The 21,772-nt window shown below is 47.3% G+C and overlaps 1 protein-coding gene across 2 annotated transcripts in view; it reads right to left on the bottom strand.

Annotated features, from left to right (window-relative positions):
* Positions 1-21,772, bottom strand: part of LOC144756158 (E3 ubiquitin-protein ligase TRIM39-like) — a 218,696-nt gene that overhangs the window by 101,759 nt on the left and 95,165 nt on the right. For both annotated transcript variants that reach the window (XM_078645738.1, XM_078645739.1), the window contains exon 3: positions 3,077-3,307. In XM_078645738.1, coding sequence (XP_078501864.1) covers positions 3,077-3,307 — 231 coding nt within the window. The remainder of the gene's footprint in view (positions 1-3,076; positions 3,308-21,772) is intronic.

The following is a 21,772-nucleotide window of genomic DNA, read 5'->3' as shown; positions in this document are numbered from 1 at the left end:
TAGGAAGTATCATAGGGTTTGGGGGAAATGGATGGGGGAGGTGGCGTAGTCATAAAGGGAAAGTCCAATTTTACATTCATGTATTTTTACTAATGTCTGTAAATCTTGTTTTGCTGATTTCTTTTTCTAAGTTCTGGAATTTTATGGCGTCAGACTGTAAGGCGGGTGTATTTACTTAATTTTGTCAAAACAATAAAAACAGAATTTGTTTAGCACATGGAGAGACTACATTACACAAAACAATACACTTGAATGCAAAACAAGAAAACACTGTATTTAGGAAACATCTGCTGATGGGTCTCCTCCTCCAGCACCTCAACACACAGACATCATTTAGATTGGTTTATACTGGATGGGGCATCTAGTTGAGTTCATCTAAGAAGTTATGTCACCCTTGCTCATTCCTTTGTTTGTAGCACAATGCCTTTTCTCAGAGTCATTGACTACGGTGATATTATCCGGTCCTGGTTTTGCATTCAAGTGTATTGTTTTGCGTGATGTAATCCCTCTGAGTGCTCTTCCCTCTACTGATATAACATTTATTGTTGGATTTGAAATGAAAAATGTTCTTTTACAGGATTGATTAATATATTAGGCTTTACCCAAGTACTCGTGTGGATCATTTGTTGTATGTATCACTTTATACCCAGGTCCTACTGCTTTTTGGGACCCCATTATTATGAGATGGTGGAAATACAAACATGTGCAGGCAGGATCTGCAGGTCAAAACAGATATTTGTCTATAAGAGCTAGTAAACTCAAAATTACCCACAGCCCTGAAAGCAGCTAAAAGGCAAATCAATCCCAGGATTTGTGAAGGTCTAGCAGAATCTTTAGATCAGGGAATTGAGGAGTACCATTATAAAATCCTGAAGCCTGGTGCCCTGGAATCAATGAGTGCTCTGTTAATCATTAAACAACTTTTGCTACTTTTTTGTTCCGTAAAGGTTCCCTTGCCAGTGCATGATCTTGTCTAGAATGGTTCCCAATAGTCAACAGGACCGGATAATATCACCGTAGTGGCGTAGTCAATGACTCTATGGGAAAAGGCTTTGTGCTTCAAACAAAGGAATGAGCAAGGGTGACATAACTTCTTAGATTAACTAAACTAGATGCCCCATCCAGTATAAACTAATGTAAATGTTGCCTATGTGTGTGATGTGTTGCAGGAGGTGGTCCATCAGTAGTAAAGGATCTTAATAATTCGGAGGTAGATTAGAGTAGGAGGCAATCAAACCATGAATGCGATGTTAATATATCTATCTATCCATTTGTTGCTGGATTTAACCTTGGTTGATAGGCTATGGCAGAATAATTGCACTGCTTTGTAAACTGAATGGTAATTTTGTAGTGAACCTTGATTCTGATAACACAGCTTTAGCTAGATGTTGTGCTAGAAGCAGACCACAGTCTCAGTCTCCCAATGTCAGTCTACACAATATGATATTGCTGGTCCTGGGAAAGAACAGGAATCCCTCAAGAGCCTCAGACCTCGCATTTGAACGATTAAACTGTTTACCTAGATCCTTTTTAAAGGCCTCTGTTACAGGTTTTCAGAACCATTCAGGAAGGCCACAGAGACAGTGGCTACTAGGTCTCACTGTAGTCGTTGAGGTCCTCTGCCACTGGTATCCTGGGGTCCATCCTACAAGGGCTCTGCTGGGCCAAGTCAACCCTTTCTACATATGGTTCTTAGGGTAGAGAGTGCGACCAGTCATAGGCTTCTGAGGGAAACAGTGTGGAGCGCCCAAACATAGAACTTATCCATCAAGAGACACAATAACTTCAATGTGCAACCCAGTGCTTCTTTTTTAAGAAAAGAAAATACCTTTTAATCATACAGCAGTATTAAATACTACAAAATAAAACTTGATATACAACCCAGTGATCCGGATTACAATTCTCCCTTGTGTCTTTACATCTGTCGAGCCCCCTCCTTTTAATTCCACCCCGGATGACTCCTTGATGGCTGGTTCCCCTAGTAGTTCGAGCAGAAGCATAAATCAAGATCAGGTGCAGCCCTAATTATTCCCACAAGTCAAAAATAACTCAGTACACATTCTAGAGAGAAGATAGTCCCAGAAGCCACCGTGGTGGTCAGACAAGGTCCATGTTATGATACGTGCGGTTGCCTACCTTCACTCTGCAGTGCAGGAGCCCTGACGCTACAGCTGACAGATTTTGAAGCAGATGGACCACTGGCGTAAACATGGAGGCTACTCTGTCTCCGCCATAGTTATGCACCTCCGATGGTCCACAAAAGTGAGGCCCATCGGAGGTGTATATATATATATCCACCTATCTAATTTAGATGGGCCAATGTACAGGTGAGTTTTCACTACCCATCACCGCCAGGAAAACCCTGGCCGTGAAGGGGAAGTGGAAGCTGCTTTATGCTTTCCTCACCATGGGAGAGAATTCTTAAAGCATGGGGAGAATACCCCCCCCCCACAAAAGAAACTCCCATTTTCGAGGAAATAAAAAAATCAATAAGTCTGAAGGATGGATCCATCATATTGAGGGAGCTGCGTGCAAACTTAAATTTGAAAAAGCATGGACAGGAAATGCTGTGACAGTGGGTCCCTCCAATGCTTTCAAAATGACCAACATCTAGGCAGTCAAGTCTAGATTTGGTGGGCCGAGTATCCTCCGCCAGGCCGAAGGAGAATCCCCAGTCTGCCTAAACGTAAATCAGATCAAGAGATTCATTTTCTGGAGATATGGGCTGTTTAAAGGTATACCATATAACATATTAGGTGCTGTAACAATCTTGATAAAATTGCAAAAGACTTCCTCATCTTCAGAATTCAACGCTCCTCCAGTTGAAGACAGTTCCCAACAACGATACAAGTCACAGTGTTGAAATCCTGTGTCTGTTTTATCTCTTATCCTAGTCCCTTTTCACTGGGTTTACTTCTAACCCACATATTAAAGTTGTGTATTTTTTGTAGTGGGTTCAGAGAGTTGCGGAAGCATACATTGCTCCCACTAGATCCGTTTTACAATATTGGTACTTTCTTGCACTGATTATGGTAGGCTGATCCTCTTGTTCTCTGGATTTATAACCTTTTCTTACCTTCAATATCTCCATGTCCTGCTGTTGACACTTCAATTCAATCTCGGTAATCCAACTTCTTAGGACAAATTGCTGTTTTTCAAATTTTGTTACGGTCTCCTTGATGCGCTGCAGGCGTTTCTTCTCTTGCTCCTCTAGGTTGCTGAGGTGACTACATTTTTCCTGCTCCAAAAACTGCTGGAGCTTCTCAAACTCATTAGTGATTTGCTCTCTCTGGCTCTTAAACTTGGCCTGCAACATAAAAATAAATCATATGTTCACAATGCTACCACCTCAGAAATATGCAATAGGCTTATCAAGTGACTGAGGAGGACATAGGTTTGCTTGTAATTCACTGTGTGATTGAGGGACATCATATATGTCACACCGGAGACAAGGGTGTCCAGTTGAACAGCAGTATACACAAAAGTAGTTTTTTCTCTCACATTGATATTGCATGTACTACTATTTGATGTATTGGTGGAGCAGAGGCAAAGGTTTGTAGTCAGAGAGAATGGAATGACTATTACAAACTTTAATAGAAATCTTTATGGGTAAGTTGTAATTATGTCACAGCAATGACCATTTGTCTTGAGTTGCACTGTGGCAACACAGGGATCAGATGCTGATCTTATGGTGCGGTACGTTGTCCATTTGGTGAAGAGATTCAGAACATGGGAGATGCTGCAGCTTTGTAGCCAATAAAGGACCTTTAGCTTCAGCCTCTGTTGATTGTAATACGGAAGACAGATGTGGTGCCAGGGCTGGAGACAGCAGATGTCTTTGCAGAGAAATGTACTCCTATGATGGCATGTTGTTATGTTATTGCTTTTTATTGTGCGCACAGCTACTCCAGCTAAGGAGCGTCCTGGCGCATTTGACAAGGAAGTGCATATAAAAACATAACACAGCAGGAAGGGAAACCAGGAAAGACCACTCTAAATTAAAAGTACATCACACAGGCTGGGGCTAAGGAAGAGAACTAAAACAAGAATGTTTTCAAGGCTTTCCGAAAAGCCATGAGATCCTCCAACTGGCGGATTTCTACCGGGAGAGAGTTCCAAGCTGATGCCGCTTTAACACCGAAGGAACGTCCCCCCATACGGCAAAGCCTGTATCTGGGGACTACAGCCAAGGCCTGGCCCTGGGAGCGAAGAGTGCGAGTAGGGACATAGAAAGACAAAGAGCAAGCCAGAATTTCAGGGCCTATGCCTCTCAGGATCTTAAAGGCCAGGCAAAGAACCTTGAAAAGAATACGCTTCCTCACTGGAAGCCAGTGTAGGCAGCGAAGAACATTCGCCACCGAGCAAAATCTAGGCAGGCCGACAATCGCCCTAGCTGCAGCATTTTGTACCCGTTGCAATCGGGTAAGCTCAGCCTGATTCGCCCCAGCGAGAAGAGAGCTCGCGTAATCCAGGCGAGAGATGATAGTGGCCTGGATTACTAACTGTCTGGTTGGGGCGTCAAAATACTTGAGGACAGGTCTTAAGCCTCTCAACAGACCAAAGCAACAGGCAGCTGTTCTTTTAGTGTGTCCTATGAAGGTAAGGCCCGAGTCTAACCAGACTCCCAGGTTTTTCAGCTCCACCACCGGGGTCGGAGATGGTCCCAACTCTGATGGCCACCATTGGTCACCCCAGAGTTCCGCTCCCCGTCCGACAATCATCACCTCTGTCTTAGTGGCATTCAGCTGGAGACAGTTCCCTGTCAACCAGCTAGCCACCGCCTTCAGTCCTTCCTGAAACCTGGGGGCATCTACTTCCGCATCCCCGCTGAGAGTAACCGCCAGCTGTGTGTCGTCGGCATATGAGACCAAGGTGAGGCCCCACTGCCTAGCGACATCAGCCAGCGGTCTCACGTACAGATTAAACAACATGGGACTCAGCGAGGATCCCTGCGGAACCCCCATGGCCAGTGGCTGTAAGTTGGACTTGAAGGGAGGGATGGAAACACAGAAGGAACGATTGCCAAGGTAGGAGCGGAACCACTGCAAAGCCTGTCCGCCGACCCCTATCTCCTCGAGCCGGTGCAGGAGGATGCTGTGAGAGACCGTGTCGAAGGCGGCGCTGAGGTCTAACAATACCAACGCCGCCGTCTGACCAGCATCCAACACCGCACGGAGATGTTCCACCATCACAAGAAGAGCGGTCTCCGTGCTGTGCCCAGCACGGAAGCCGTTTTGCGTGGGGTCGAGGACATTGGTTCGGGCGAGATAGTCAGACAGGGCCAAGTTGACATGAGCCTCTGTTATCTTCGCCGGCCAGGGCAGCAGCGAGATGGGGCGGTAGTTTTCAGACTTCGACGGGTCCAAGGAAGGCTTCTTGATGATAGGGGACACCACCGCCTGCTTCCACTTCGTTGGAACCACCCCCGACTCCAAGGATAGGTTGACCAGGGAGCACACCACAGAGCGCCCCATAAAGGCCTGATCTCTAAACAGAGCCGGTCTAACTGGATCAGATGGAGAGCCAGATTTAACTCGCAAGGCGAGTTTGTCAAATCCTTCCAAGGAGAGGGGGGGAAAGGAGAGCAGGGTGGTAAGATGTAAAGTCCCACTAGAACTTCCCCGGTCAATCCCTGTGCTGGGAAATGCCCGATAGATTGCTTGGACCTTTCCCAGAAAGTACAAGGCAAGGGATTCACAGTGGGAGATGGAACTCACCACTACAGAGGAAGTTCGCTTCGCCACAAGATCCTTCACGGCCTTAAAGATGGTCTTTCACGGGTTTGGGCTACTGCGAATTTCTGCAGCATAATAAGCCGCTCGAGCTCGACAAATAGCCCGATGATACGCCCTGGTAGTAGTAACATATGCAGCTTTTAAATCAGCCCCATATGTCTTTCGCCAGGCTCTTTCTGCCCGTCTGCAGGTTCCCTTCAGAGCACGCAGGGCACTGTCGTACCAGGGGCTCGACTCTCTAGTACTGATTTTACTCGATATGATGGGAATCAGAGTGTCGAGAGCCCTGGTAGTCCAGGAGCAAAAGCGGTCATAGCCCTCTTCCACGTCTTCCAGTGGACCCAGTGGTTCTGCCGCTAAGAGGCGATGAAAATCCTCTAGTCTGAGTTTGTTCCACAGTCTCCTTGGAACGCGCCTCACCGAAGGGATGGAGGGGGCCGTTGGAATGGGACACAAAATGGTCACCAGAAAATGGTCGGTCCATGCTAACGGAGAAATAGATGCGATTTTGGTCTCCGGCAGGTTTGTGAAAAAGGGGTCAAGAGTATGTCCCCCCTATGTGGGTCGGCTGTGAGACCAGCTGAACAAGCTGAAAGGCCTCTAGGTCAGCGGAAATGCTACGTACCGTCAAGTTGGAAGGTGTGTCGAAATGTAGGTTCAGATCGCCCAAGATTGAGAAATTGGCATACCCTGTAACCAGAGTGCCAAGGGCGTCCGGGAACGAATTTCTAAACACCACATCACTACCTGGCGGACGGTACACTACCATCCCGGAGAATGTAAACTCTGGGTTGACAGAGATTTTAAAAGAGGCACTTTCACACCCGGCGATCTTAAGGCCATTCCACACGCACGCAAAGCAGGACCTGACTATAAGCGCTATGCCACCACCTCTGGAAGATCTGTTCAGAGTGAACATAGAGTAGCCAGGTGGACAAACCAGATTTGGAATAGCTACATCCGTGTCCTGGAGCCAGGTTTCAGTGATGGCCAGAACATCCGGGGCACCGTCCTCAATTAGATCGTAGATGTTCTGATGATGACTCAAAGCCGATCGCACATTTAAATTCGCAACCCGCAAGAAGGGCGAGGAGCCATTAAGCCGGTGGACCGGAGATGAGGCCTTACAAAGGATAGACCCTGGTGAATCCAGCGCCCAGCCTTCACAGCGGCACCGGTACGGCCCACAGAGCGGGTGGACAGGCGGCAGGTTGCACCTCCGACCAGCCTGGCCGATTGTATATAAGCTCTCTCTGGAATAGCTCAGCATGACGACACACTGAGGGGACCAGCCGGCTACTCGCAGCGTCCCGCACGGCCTCGGCGCGGACGGGCGCAGACGGGCAGGACTCTGGCACGACTCCGGCCACGCGAAGGCGCGCCCGCTCCGCGAACCCGCTCCGCTAGGGGAGGAGCTTTAAGTAGGCGTTTCCCTCAGGTACTCATGCGCAGTCAAGCGCAGGCGATACACTAGCGCCTCTACCCCACTCCAAGATGGCGCTCAGAGTCCCAGAGACAACTCACCCCAGGTACCGGACCCGCCAAAACGGCGGTGCAGCAACAATTATTATGCAGGTAAGGGGCCACAGTCCAGAAAGTGCACACAAATTAAAATAATCAAGAAAAGTGATTTTAAAAGCGGAAAACGGCAGCGCGAGCGCTCCGACCGCAAATGCGCTACCTTGTCAAAGAAAGGGAGCCGGGGCCTCGCCTTAAGTAGGCGTTTCCCTCAGGTACTCATGCGCAGTCAAGCGCAGGCGATACACTAGCACCTCTACCCCACTCCAAGATGGCGCTCAGAGTCCCAGAGACAACTCACCCCAGGTACCGGACCCGCCAAAACGGCGGTGCAGCAACAATTATTATGCAGGTAAGGGGCCACAGTCCAGCAAGTGCACACAAATTAAAATAATCAAGAAAAGTGATTTTAAAAGCGGAAAACGGCAGCGCGAGCGCTCCGACCGCAAATGTGCTACCTTGTTGCTATGTTGTGGAAGCACTGAGTGCAATTGAGGAGAGACTGTCAGTCACCATTAACGAGACACCGCTTGGAAGTGGGGGAGGTGATAATATTTGTAGTGACTGCAGTTTGTGGAGGAAAGGTCTTGGCCACTTGAAATCCCATGATTTGGCATCGAACTAGAGCTGGGTCTGAAAGTCTGGCGAGAGATTTCCTTTCCATAGCATGTCTGAAGCAAAGGCTGTCTGGGTCATCTAACAAGAGTATGAATAATGGAAAAGGAAAGAGTCCTTTTAGGGAGACCTACATTTGGCTTTCATCAGCATACATGATGCTCAGCAGTACTGCTCTTTTTTTTTTTTTTAAACACATTTTACTAGGCAATTCGTCATTGAAACTAAAGGTTCTGTACAAGTCTCATTCCAGTTGAGGCCACATTACACCAAATAATTTGCACTTCTTCACTAACAGTATCATTCTCATCTATACTTTTGTCATTAAGTGCTTGTGCGATTCTTATATCAGTATGGGTGCCCCCACCTCCCTGCTCCTACCATACCCGATCCAACCCTTCTCTCAGTACAGTTTTGTTACAGTCATCCAATCATAGGTCCTAGTACAATGCAGACAAACATCACATACAACCTACCAAACTCCCCACCATCCCCTACCTACTCCCCTAGGCGTGTCATGTATTGTAGTCTCGCGATTACAAAGGATGTCCACAATCCCCCCGACTGCTACAGCACATCTGTACTCCTATGGCCATAGAAGTGAGAGGGGTCCCTGTCTTCCTATCAGATTCTTTCTAGTTCAGAACTCAGCAGTACTGCGCTTGATACACACTTTTGAATACATGTTAAATACAATAAAAACTTACTCAAGAATGGAATCTGTTTCCTAAAAATGGCACAACCTTTGCATTTGCACAAATCCATGCCTGGCAAAATCTCAGAGATCTCATAGTAAAGAAAATATTTCTAACCATATGAGGTACAATATTAATCCCCTAAACATCAATCTACAAAGCTATGTAACAGACTAACCGGAGCACTTGCTACTTGAAGCAGGCACTAACAAATCTAATACGTCCTGCACTTTAAAAAAGGGCGGGTGCGTTTTCTTTCCATGCTCAGCTTACAACCTCAAAAACAACAGTTGATGGACAGAATTCAGTACAATGTCATACATTCACCCCTGTACATAGATCTGGGCCTAAATCCATTGTTTTTTTTGCTCACCGTGCCATTCCAGCTTAAACCTAGCCATATGCAAATCAGTCTTGATCCTGTGCCCCATGGGAACAGTCCAGCCCGAACTGCCAAGCCAGGTCCTCCCTGGACTGGAAACAAGCATCCTAGGACCGGTTTCGGGCTTACAGCCCTCATTAGCCAGGATAGCTTGATTCCAGTGGCATGGAGAGCACGGGACTCACGTCAGAGCATACCCGTTCCACTTGGCGTGACAATTGCAAAAACAACAGTTGGACAGAATGCAGAACAATGTCATACATTCACCCCAGTACAGAGATCCGGGCCTAAATCCATCATTTTGTTTGCTCACCATGCCATTCCAGTTTGAACCTAGCCATATGCAAATCAGTCTTGACCCAGTGCCCCATGGGAACAGTCCAGCCGAACTGCCAAGCCAGGTCCACCCTGGATTGGAAACAAGCATCCTAGGACCAGTTTGAAAATGTTGCCATTGTGCAACGTTCCGTCCACCATCTTGTGTGTTTTGCTGTTCGCCCTATGTGGGAAGGGTATTCCCAGACGTGGGACCAGTGCTCACTACGCCACTGGAGTCAAGCTATCCTGGCTGATAACGGCTGATAGCTGAAAACCGGTCCTAGGATGCTTGATTCCAGTCCAGGGAAGACATGGCTTGGCAAGACAAGGCTGGAATGTTCCCATGAGGCACAGGGTCAAGATTGATTTGCATATGGCCATGTCTGAACTGGGGTGGCGTGGTGAGCAAAATAACAATGGATTAAACCCAGATCTGTGACAGGGGTGAATGTTTTGCCATTGTGCAACATTCCGTCCATCATCTTGTGTGTTTTGCAGCTTGGAGGAGTCTCTTTATCATTGAGGTTAAGCCCCCCACTCCTTCCCCTGCACCAACTACGCAGGCAGTGCCATGCCTACTCTATCTTCTACCACTCCATGCTGCATTCCAAAGTCAGGTGAAGACACAAGAGAATTGCTTTGTTATATGCAACTACTGCTTGCCACAATCCTATTCCTGTACTGCTGGAATACAAAATCTTCATGCGTTAAACTCCGAGACCTCTGTCAGTCTAACTTTCACAAAGTCAGGGTGGGCTACAATACATCTGGTAGGGCTGGGCAGTGATCATAGGTCACTCAAGGTCTTGTACTTTGGTGAATTTACTGTGGGAGTGGCCCTGATAGAGCAGCTATAATAATCACCCAAAGGAAAGAAGATCAAGGTGCTGTGCTCCAGATGTGTAAACTTATCTAGACTGTGTGAAGTTTCTCAGAAGCCTTAAGAAGTAAGGCCTTAAGAGGCAAATGCCACTTGCAATTCTCTACTCTGATACCACCTCTAGAGAATGTTTTGTAATGTAAGAGCATACTTGTATAGCGCTACTATCACTCCAAGGAGCATCTTGGTGCTGATTCGGAAACCAGAAGAGGAAGAAAAACTGGTTTGCTGCTCATAACAGGTAGAACTGAGGTCTTCAAATCAGAGTTTTGCACAGTATATCTGGAGCAAAATAAATCCAGGTTTGAGGGCCTTCCAGAATCCCGACTTAGAAGCAATCTGGCAGAGCTGAGGTGGCAGTTGATTCCATGCCTTTGATCCCAAAACTGCCAGTGATTTTCCTCTCTTAGACACCAGTCTAAAAGTTGGAATGGTCAACAAATTTGCGTTGGATGATCTTAGGCTACAGGAGGGAACATAGCGCTTAAAGCCAGTTAGAAGATATTGTGGTCCACGTGCGTGAAAGGCCCTAAAAGTAATATTAAGGACCTTAAACCGATCACGTTTGTGAACTGGCAGCCAATGCAAGGTGTCTAATGCAGCAGAGGCGGAAGATTTCCTAGGCCACTTCAATACCAGACGAGCAGCCGCATGCTGGACCATCTGAAGCTTATGCATGACTGATTTATTGGTTCCTGCATAAAGGCTATTACAGTAGTCCAGTCTGGATGTAATGAGTGCAACAGCAACAGTTTGTCTAGCTGAGTAGGGGAGCAAATCAAGCACTTTCTTTAGACTTTTTATGATAAGAAAACATGTGCCTGCAAGTGCCAAGGATTGTTGTTTGAAGGACAGGGTGGTGTCAAACTTTATTCCTAAGACTGGGAAATAAAGACAACAAAATGGCCGACTGGTAGGAGCTCTCTGCAGGAGCTCCGAGCACTTGGGATCCCTCATGCGGAATATCCCTGTTAGTGGTAGGCTTTGAACTGAAATTGTCCAAGAGTAACAGGAATCAAGCACAGAATATATTAAGCTACTTGTGTAGGGAGCGGACCAGATAACGCCGCTTACCTGGGCACAGTCACCAGAGTGATCGGCGAGACGGGTGAATCCATTGCAGCCGACCTTCGTCTTCATCTACACGGACTCAGCCTCTCCTTGCCAATCGAGGTGCGATGCTCTCAGCGAGCGTCCGGAGCTAAATCAGCATCCGGAGCATAATCAGACTCAGACCGGGGTTACAGCTAACTCACGCTCCTGCAGTAGTGAGTCCTGATCGATCATCCCCCCGAATACCAGCAGACGAATATGCCCCTGGTTGGAGTTTCCCCTGATGACCCGATGCGGGGCCATGGGTGTCTGCAGCCTCCCGATGCCGATCAGGGCACGACGTTTCTAGCTGCCGATGGGTCACCCCCGACACAGACTGGGACGGTGAGGGTGTGGATGACCTCAGCGACGTAGTCTCAGCCTCCCATCCCGACCAGAGCACAATGATCCTAGCCCTACACAGACTGGATCTGCAAGGGTAGTGGATGTCTACAGCGACACAGACTCAGCCTCGCTTTACCCCCTACACAGACCGGGCCGGCGGCCGACTCACGCCACGGCTGAAATGAGACCCACTTCAACCCCCTGAACAGCGGCTGACTTGGCAGTGCGCTGCTAAAGCTTGCCCCTGGTTGCTCGATGCGAGGGAGTGGGTGTTTCAACGGCGCACACCCCTCACGGCACCACTGTTGCGTTTATGCATCACCCCTGGTATCAGAGTAAACCGTCGTGAAGCTAGTGCGGAAACCGCTATTAAGCCCCACGCCCTCGAATGCCTGTAACATCGCTCTAAGTGCGGAGTTTTGTTGATCTCTCGCTTCCCTTTCTCTGAAAAATCGGGAAAACTGAGAGAACACGGTGGGTAATCGGACTCCCTGCTAAACGCTGCATACATCAAATAAATTGGGTTCCCTGCCTACAGCTAGTTCTATCGGTCTGAATACTTTCACAGTGGCAATATCCTGGTCATTTTAATGCCTCCGAGTACTTTTTATATGTTGACTTTGGCTGGCAGCATCGCTTGAGCATAGTGTTGCAAAATGGCTGTGCGAGCATCTTCATCAATAGGGTAGGGCCCACCCCCCTTTCCACTGGGCACTATTATCCCAGCAAACCCTTTGGAGCACAACAACTGAGAAAGGACCAAAATCTCTGGGCACTCATCAGATCCTAACAGGAAAAACTTACAACAACAACTGAGAAATGACCAAAAAATCCTTGTAGGCCTTATGGAAAGGGAAATAAGACTTCCCAGGGGAGTCCCCCGGGACATGGAAATAGTCATAGGACTTCACAGTGGTCTAGGGGGCTCTTTCTAATAGTGCAGCCATATTGGAACTACCCCACCTCAAGGTATTAACTCATAAGCTACGCCCCCCCCCCCGCCCACCCTCTTGACTCTCTTACCTAGGTGCAGAATCAGTATGTATACCTCTAACAATTTACCTCGCTCATCTATTCTATCTCACTGCCCCCTCCTGCCCGAGACCCTGTGGACATGGTGACCCATTCCTACCCAGGCGTCCCCCTAGCCTTCTATTATCCTCACACTTCACGCTAACGGTCCTCATCCGGCCCTCCCTTTGCGGCCCCCGAGCTCCATGGAACCCTAGCCTGCTTAAATCCATACACTTTTCGCCAGTGGTCCTCATCCCGCCATTACCCCCGCTGCCCACAGCTCCCTGGATCCCTCACATTTCTTCAGGTTCCTAGTTAATCGCACTCTCTCTAGCGCTGCCCCCCTGCTCCCTGGTTCCCTCTCATTTCTCCGGGCTCCTAGTAATTTGCACTCCCTCGGCGCCCTTCTCTCCGATCCTACAAACATCATGGAACTCACAGGGATGCACAAACACACACCATCATCATCATCTATCCCCCTGGCCAATCAAGAAAATCGGCCAAACGGTTTAAACACAATTTTATCAAATCACACCCTGAAACCCTCTTCGCTGATCCCTACTTCTCCTCCCGCAACGGGCAATCAACCATGGACATCATCTTCCACACGAAACGGAGAGCCCAATGGAGGAAAGCACTCCTAGCCACATTTACCATCTCCTCCTCGAGAAAATCAGCACATGGCCTAGCTATTGCTATTGCCCCCTCTCAACTTTTCCAAGCAACTGCCACCATTACCATCTACAACAACGGTACCATCCTCTTAAAAAGCCTCGAACTGTAGCTTAAATCTCCTAGATAACATCTTCCCCATTATTAACCCCTTGGCCGCGGCGGTAATACCGCCTCGGCGCAAGTGGGGAGGGGGTGCCGTGCGGCGCCGCCATGTCCGTGACGGAACCACTCCGTCACGAGCCGCGGTCGCGCTGTGCTTGTGACGGAATGGTTCCGTCACGGCCCTGCCCGCCTAATAGAACCCTCAGCGCAGACGCGAAACAGGCGCCACGCAGGCGCGGCGGCTAGGCCGTGACGGAACCATTCCGTCACCAGCACAGCCCCATCTGGCTCGTGACGGAATGGTTCCACCACGAGCATGGAAGGGGTTAAGGAAAAAGTGGATAATCCCCAAACTGCCACCAAATCCACCCCACTATCATTTCCCAAGTTTCTTCCACCCCCAAACCGCTCACTGCCTCTCCCCTGATGACTCTGCGGACCACTCCCACAGACACACTGAACGACATCTCCCTGAAACATAGTAGCCATCCTCCAACTAGCATAGCCGCGACCACACCCGCACCCTCCTCAGCATCTGAAGCCTCTCGGGGCACAACCATAGCGCCTCACGCCTCCCTCAGAACCTCTGCCCCGGTCACCGTTCCCCCTACCCCTTCTCCCCCTCACATTACCACACCACAAACTGATTCCTCACCGCTCAATCCTCCCCCAGCCAACACAACTGTTTCTACACACACTCCCCCTACAACTAATTTACCCCTTCCTGTAGCAATCACAGCCCCCCTCCCCCCCAATACGGCAATAGTACCTACTTCGGAAAGTGCTATAGCCCCCTAGCCCTATAACACAACCCCCCTCCTTTCAGCATTCCCTCTACCTCTTCCCCTCCCCGCAAAAACATACCCAGCAAGGACCCCTCCCAGGCCAACCAGTCACCCCTAACGCCATCGCCTGTACTTCTCGGGACATCCCCGTCCTCTCAAATAACTTTCCACCCTCTGAAAATGCACCTCCCCCTACGTCACTACACACCCCTACCCACCCGCATCCCTCTACTCAACCACCCATAGTAAGACCTAGCCCACACACACACGCAAATAAGATGACTAATCCTGACACCCCTGCTTCTGCCCTTACACCCCTCCCGCACACTCCTCAGACGCTTTGCCCTATGTTACCGCCTCTCGCCCCAATAACTACCACATCTGACACCAGATTAGAGGAGATCATGTGCAAGCTTCACTCAATCAAAGAGAATCTCCGTGTTATTAAAGTGATGCTTTTGAGACAGCCAGGGCTACCTAGTCTCTACAGAACATGGTCACCCAGTAAGCCCCCGCCCGCCGACCTATCACCCCCATACGGTATGGTCCCTGCTTAGAAACAATACCTTACCGTCATCTATCCTCCCGCCCAAGGCACCCCACCATCCCTTTGACGGAGAACGACCTTCGCTCTCTTCTTTTCTCCTACAAACCTCCCATCGCCTCCCTTAGTCACATCTCCATCCCCTCTCTCCTGTCCGACCCCAACAGACCCTCTACCCATAACACTAGAGGAATAAACAACAACAACCTTAGTAAAGTCCCAATCATGCAGGACTGCACCACCCCCGCTACTCCCCGACTTAAATGCTCACTTCTGAACTGCAGATAGGCCTCCAAGCACGCAACCGACATAGCAGACCTCATTATCTCCACTGATCTGGATCTGCTAATCCTCACTAAAACTTGGCTTACTGAATCCTCCTCGCCTCTCATCGACATCCTTGTTCCACCTAACTAGGACATCAGGCTAGACAGATCCACCGGAGCAACATCACCGTAAATAGAGCCATATCCCCTGCACTCCCCTCTTGTGAATACATATGCCTGGACATCAACAGCAAGGGCAAGCCGGTGTGTACGTTAGACACCATTTATCACCCTTTTGGGGACAACCCCATCTTCATAGAACATCTCATGGACATGTTCACTACGTACACGGGACGACAGAACACCTACATTTTCCTGGATGATTTCAACCTCCACTGGAACGACCTCAACGATATTGTGGTCAACAGTCTTAAAAACTTCCTCGACGCCCTGCACCTCAACCAAATTTGCACCAGCCCAACACACAATAAAGGCACAACTCTGGACCTAATAATTTCCAAGAGCGATTCCACTCACCTTGAGTCAATCCTACCCTGCGATTGGTCAGACCACCACATCATCACCTTCTTTATCAATGAAACTATTAAACTCAACTCGGCTCAACCCACAAAACCCAAAGTTTGGAAAAGAGACTGGAAAAAACTCAACCCAAACATTTTACAAATCTCCAGTCACAATCTACTTTTGTCACCCGGTGATGCCTCCAACGTACATGATCTCACCAACCAATATCTCAACTCCATGACCACCATAATCAATGAATTTGCCCCTCTTCAACTTAAGAGAGTTGCCACGAAAGACACTAAACCTTGGTTCAATGGCTCGCTTAATGATGATAGACGCTCTCTTAGAACTGCCGAACGCAACTGGAGATCGGTCCCATCCGCCAAGCGCCTCATGATTCTAAAAGAAAAGAGAAATGCGTACTACCATAAGATTAGGCGCACTAAAGCAGACTTCTTCAGTCACCAACTTGACTAAGCAAGAAACCGACCAAAAAAACTCTTTGAATTAATCAAAACAAAATCTTAAAACGCGCCTCAGCGTCCACCAGACCTATCGCAACCACAACCCACATGTGAAGATTTCTCGGCCTTCTTCAATCTGAAGACTGAGATCATCAAGAAAGATCTCCTCAATGATCTTCTCTCTCACTCCTGTCCACTCACCAATACCTCCCTTCTACCCATAAATGAAACACCTCAATCACCCTCAAAGTATCTATTAAAAACAATGCAGCCTGGTCTTCCTTTTACATCTACACTGAAGACGCTATAGGCGAGTTTCTCAAGGCCCTGAAGCCTTCCAATCACCTCACCGACCCTCTTCCCGCAAATTGGGTTAAGGAACTTACCCCACTGCTTCTCCCTCTCTGGACCAAAATCATTAACAGTTCACTCCTACAAGGCTGCATCCCTGACTCCCTTAAGGTTGGGCAGGTCTCACCCATCCTTAAGAAGCCCACAGCTGACCCATCGGACCTAAATAACTACCGTCGTGTCACCAATATTCCCACACTAGCCAAACTTCTGGAAAAATGTGTTCAACACCAATTAACTAAGTCCGGTTTCCGAGCAGGTCACAGCACGGAGACAGCCATGACTCACATCATTGATGATGCTCTCCAGATACTGGATCATAATGGTTCATGCCTGCTTATCCTCCTAGACCGCTCATCAGCCTTCGATACTGTCAAACACAAGTAGTTGATAGATCTTTTGAGCTCTTGAATGGGCCTGTCTGGAGCAGTGCTCAACTAGTTTATCTCTTTTCTGCAAAACCGGTCCCAAATAGTCAAGGTCAACAACTCCTTCTCCAAACCCTTGCCAGTCTCGCTAGGCGTGCCACAAGGTTCGTCGCTATCACCAACACTTTTTAATTTATTCATGGAACCACTCTCAGATCTGCTTAAAACGTCCAATGTGCAATTCCACATGTACGCAGATGATATCCAACTCTACCTTAAGATCAACACCCTTGAAGACATCAACCTTCTCAACGCGACCCTGAAGACCACCCAAACATGGCTGGCAGAGAATCACCTCAAATTGAATGCCTCTAAAACTGAATTCCTCCCAATTGCCCCTCCTGCCAAAGTCCCCATAATGCACGAATGGATCAAACACCTCACGGCATTCAAAGTTCAGCCAACTGAGGAAAATGAAATTTTGCCTGACCAAGATGCCCCCTACGTGTACCCTATGTTACATGTATGTGCATGTCACCCATGCATATTTCTCTTAGTGGCCTGAATCACAAGGCCTCTGCAATCACGTCCTGCATTAAGGTGCCTGTCATCAAGTTTCCCAAACGTTAAGCTAACATGAAGGCCCATGTATTTGCATTGTGCACTTTTAAATAAATATCGCAATGAACCCTTTTTGTGGTTCAGTCTGAGCCACTTTCTGAATTAGGGTTTTCATGACTCCTGACACACTGAAGCTGCAGTTACGTATCTCTGACCTCGCATACTTCTAGCTCAGCCGAGCAAGGGTTGCCAAGACAGTATATTTTGCTTAACAGTTATCTGCATGCCCGGTGAAAAAGGTAAACAGAACCCGTCTGCTGAGATAGGGCCCAGCTTTTCTGTCTCTGTTTAAATGAAATTACAGTACTTGCATCTGTAAAAAGCTCACAGCCCCCATGTAATGAACGAAGAAATATATGCTTTTTCTGATTCTTAGTGATGAGCAACCTTTGCTTCAGATAATACATCCCCTGACTTAAGATATCAGTTAGTACCAGACGTGCTGGTCGCCTTGACACTAAAGATCTCTCTACTAGACTGAAAGTCAGCTCTCCTCCCAGTTACACGTCAATTGCACGTCATGATCAAATTGCGTGCACAAGTAGGGCAAAGTTCCAGCCTGCCATGTAACTCCTCCTCTGTGTACCACCCACCTATGACACCTACCTATCACCTTCCTATGACTCATCAAGTGTACACCCTCATGCACACCTACATGCTCTTATCTCTTTCTTTCTTGCTCTGCCTGGAGCGCTCCTCCCTATGTACAAGGAAAAATGTATATATGTGTTGTTCTCTGTAAATAATGTTAGAAGACCCTTCCTGAACCTCAGTGGTGATGGAACAGATTCTCCCTTAACTCGAGTTATTGGAATAAAGCCCTTTTAACTTGGACACCACGGACTCTCTGCCTCTCATTTGATACATGCTAATTGTTAATGCCTAGAAATTATGCCAGGGTAATATTTTATTTACCACATTAATCTGGCGCCCGAATAGGGACTATCCCTTTCCCCACGCGCCGGTGACGTAGGTCCAGCCTTTGCCCCCTTCTACAGCCGCGACGGACTTCGAATTGTACACGCAGCGGGACTTCCTGCTTACTCCCTCAGGCCCACGGAGGAGACGGACTGCGACCAGGCGTCCACATGAGGCGGTGAGGATTGCGGATCATCCCAACCAGAGCCCACCCGTGAGAGAGCAAGGTCCGAGGTTTCCGAGGCCCACCTGTTCCAAGGCGCATGCGTAGTAGCAGTAGTAGAAGTCCGAGGCCTTCAAGTTTCAAGTTCTGCTTCCCGGTGAGTACCACTATGGGGGATGCATCAAGTTCAAGACGGGTTCATTTTATATGAAAACGGTCAAGACGGGTTCACGTTTACGTGAGCACGGTAAAGACGTGTCTCATTTCCATGAGCACGGTAAAGACGGGTTCGTTCACACGAGCACGGTCAAGACGGGTCCACGGTAAAACGTGGGCACGGTAAAGACGGGTCCACGGTAAACGTGGGCACGGTAAAGACGGGTCCACGGTAAAACGTGGGCACGGTAAAGACGTGTCTCATTTAGGAGACCGGTATGGCTGTACTGTATTTCAGTGCATAAAGTTTTTCAAGTACATGTTTAGCTCTCTGTATCAGTTTAGGTTGTAACTGTTTTAGTGTTTAATATTTGTTTGTGTGTGAATGATTGTTGATTGTTTCAGTCTATTTTTGTGAATATTGGTTTCAAACATGCCATTATTTTCAAAGTTACGTCAGATAGGGACCAGAAAAGGTATACTAGAAGAGTCAGTTAACATCCCGCCTAGAGACACACCTGGTCATTTTATGTATAATAAGCATGGGTTAGACGCCATCTTGTATTTGGATTTATGGGTAGACTATACAAAGGACTTGGAGGAAAAGTATAGATGGCCTATCTTGGGAACATGGGATCCTGAATGCATTATGAGAGTAGAGGAAGAGCTATGGAAAAAGAAGTCAAGACCCTCTCAGAAAGACGCCATTGAATTGTGGCGCAAAGAGTCACATAGGAGAATAGAGAAAGAATTGAATAAAGCAGATAGAACTAGACAAGCAGGGGAAAAAGCCAAAGAAAAAGAACTGCGGGAGGAGGGGGAACGGGTCAAAACAGAACAGACTGACAGAGAAAGAAACGCCGTCGTTACTGGTATTTATCCCGTCCTGGCTGAAGAACTAGCTAGAGTGACCACCTCAGAGAAACACCCAGTAGGTCACGAACGCCACCACCTGTACCATTTAGAGTATGTAGAATAAAGCCGACAGCATCAGAGGCTTTTATTTCCTCCTATCTAGAAGAGCCCGCACCGGACTACGTAAACGCAGATTTCCCTCTGCCCCCATCGGCCATATAAGTTTACTGTGGAGTTCCTTGTAAATAGCTCCTTGTAAACATGGTTTATGAAGAGCATGTCATTATTATAGCTTGTTGAGTTTCTTGTGAATATGGCTTGTGAATAGCGCCATGTGGTTATGGTTTGTGCAGAGCATGTTATCATTACGTTAGGCAGGAGAGAGCTGGATCTCTTTCAAGTGCTTGGAGAAAAGGTTTTGAAGATGTGCGTACGTGTTATGTGATAACGTGGAGAAATGAGTTCATGACTTTCCCATGTACTGCAGTCATTGGGGAATGATTGTGCTTCAGCTGCCAAAGGGTTAATATCTTGTATTGAGGAGGCAGTATTTGTTTTAACATGCTGTTTAACATGCATGGTTATGTGAGCTGACACTAAAAGTCAGTGAGTGGTGAGATGAATGATGGTTTGATTTAACTTTTTCATTGGTTGCTGGGTCTGCCTATGTGCTTTGTCAGCTTGCTGACTGAAATGGTAACATCTTGCATGGAGAGTAAAGAAGTGTTAATTTAACATTCTATCCACGTATTTGTGTGGGTTTTTGCCTTGGAACACTTGATTTAATGTGTTTGACTCAGAGGTCGGTAAGTTGTAAATAAATCAGTCGGATTGAGATAAGGGTTTGCACGGAGGGTGCTTTAATGTTTTCACGGCTGAGGGTTCCTTTCAAAGGCACGGTTGAGAAGAAAATATAAAACAGACCCATCATAGAATGTGCTTTTAATTAGTGTAATGCAACCGTGTGTTTTTTTTTAAATAGAAAGGTGTTCTACAAAGTAAACATTATTATTTTTCCCAATGCAAGCTACCCTTTAGAATAGCGTGTGACAGTTAATCCACTCAATTAGAAAAGATGGCTTTTTGAAAAATGATGAATCTGGCCCTTTTAATAGGTAGAATAGAAGAGATTGCACACTTAATTATGAAAATCTTGGTTATGCAATGCAAAATTATGGTGTTTCACATGTTTTTTTCAGAAAGTAAAATGTGATGTGTTTCCATGTCATGTTGTTCTGTTTCTTTTTTTTCCTTTGCAGCTAGTGACAATATTTTATGATATAATTATTTTAGAATGCTAGCATGTGTCTAAGTTACTAAATAAAATATGTCCCTATTAATTACTGATTTTAGGATGCTTTTTATCACGTTTTAAATTTGCTTCAGTTAAGTTAGAGAATGTTGGTTAGCTCTCTGGCCTGGGTACAGATATGTTTTGAATTACACAGAATGTGTTTTTCGACCTTGAGGTGGCCTGGCTCCCAGGGAAAGATATTTTGTGAAGGGAGGGCTTTTCCCTCTTGGAGAGCCGAGCAGTGCCTGTCTTGTTATTATTGGCCATACTCCAATTCCTTTCCGCGGAGAAATGTTTATATAAGGAGGGGGTCAAGTTGCTCTTCCTTACAGTCAGCACTGAAAGCTTCATTGACTTCAGATAAGGCATGCTTGCAAATGAATAGTTTTTCCCTCGTAGTGTAAACAGAATAATTGGCAGGAGTTTCGCTCTTGCAATGAGTCCTAGCATTTACAGTCAAGCATTACAAAGACAGCTAGACAGTGTTCACATGCCTGCCAACACTGCGCTACTTCAGTACGTAGACGAAATCCTGATTACAGCACGTTCAGAAAAAGAATGCGAAAATGCATCACTGACAGTTTTACATTTTCTGGCTGACAAGGGGCACAAGGTGTCCCCTTCAAAGTTGCAATTCTGTGAAAAGCAAGTGGTGTACCTTGGACACTTGCTTTCCAAGGAGGGTAGACAGCTAACACAAGAACGTATACAGCTCATTTCTAACCTTTTACAGCCAAAGACACAAAAGGAAGTACGTGCCTTTATCGGCCTCACTTCATACTGTAGGCAATGGATTCCCCAGTATGCCTATCTAGCCAAACCACTCATACTGTCCTTCCTTGGACACAAGAACATACCTTGGCATTTGAGGAATTAAAAAGAGCATTATGTCAAGCGCCAGTTTTAGCGACTCCATGTTACAGTAAACCTTTTATGCTTTTCGTAACTGAACGAGATGGAACAGCGTTATCTGTCCTCACACAAGATCAAGCAGGAAAACACAAGCCTTGCGCTTATTTTTCTAGTACACTAGATCCAGTGGCCCAGGCTCTGCCTGCGTGCCTGAAATCAGTTGCAGCAACAGCCCTAGC

Source organism: Lissotriton helveticus, chromosome 5_1 (assembly GCF_964261635.1).
Source record: "Lissotriton helveticus chromosome 5_1, aLisHel1.1, whole genome shotgun sequence".
NCBI lineage: Eukaryota > Metazoa > Chordata > Amphibia > Caudata > Salamandridae > Lissotriton > Lissotriton helveticus.
The sequence above is the reverse complement of the archived record's forward strand: the minus strand, read 5'-3'. Positions and strand labels throughout refer to the sequence as shown.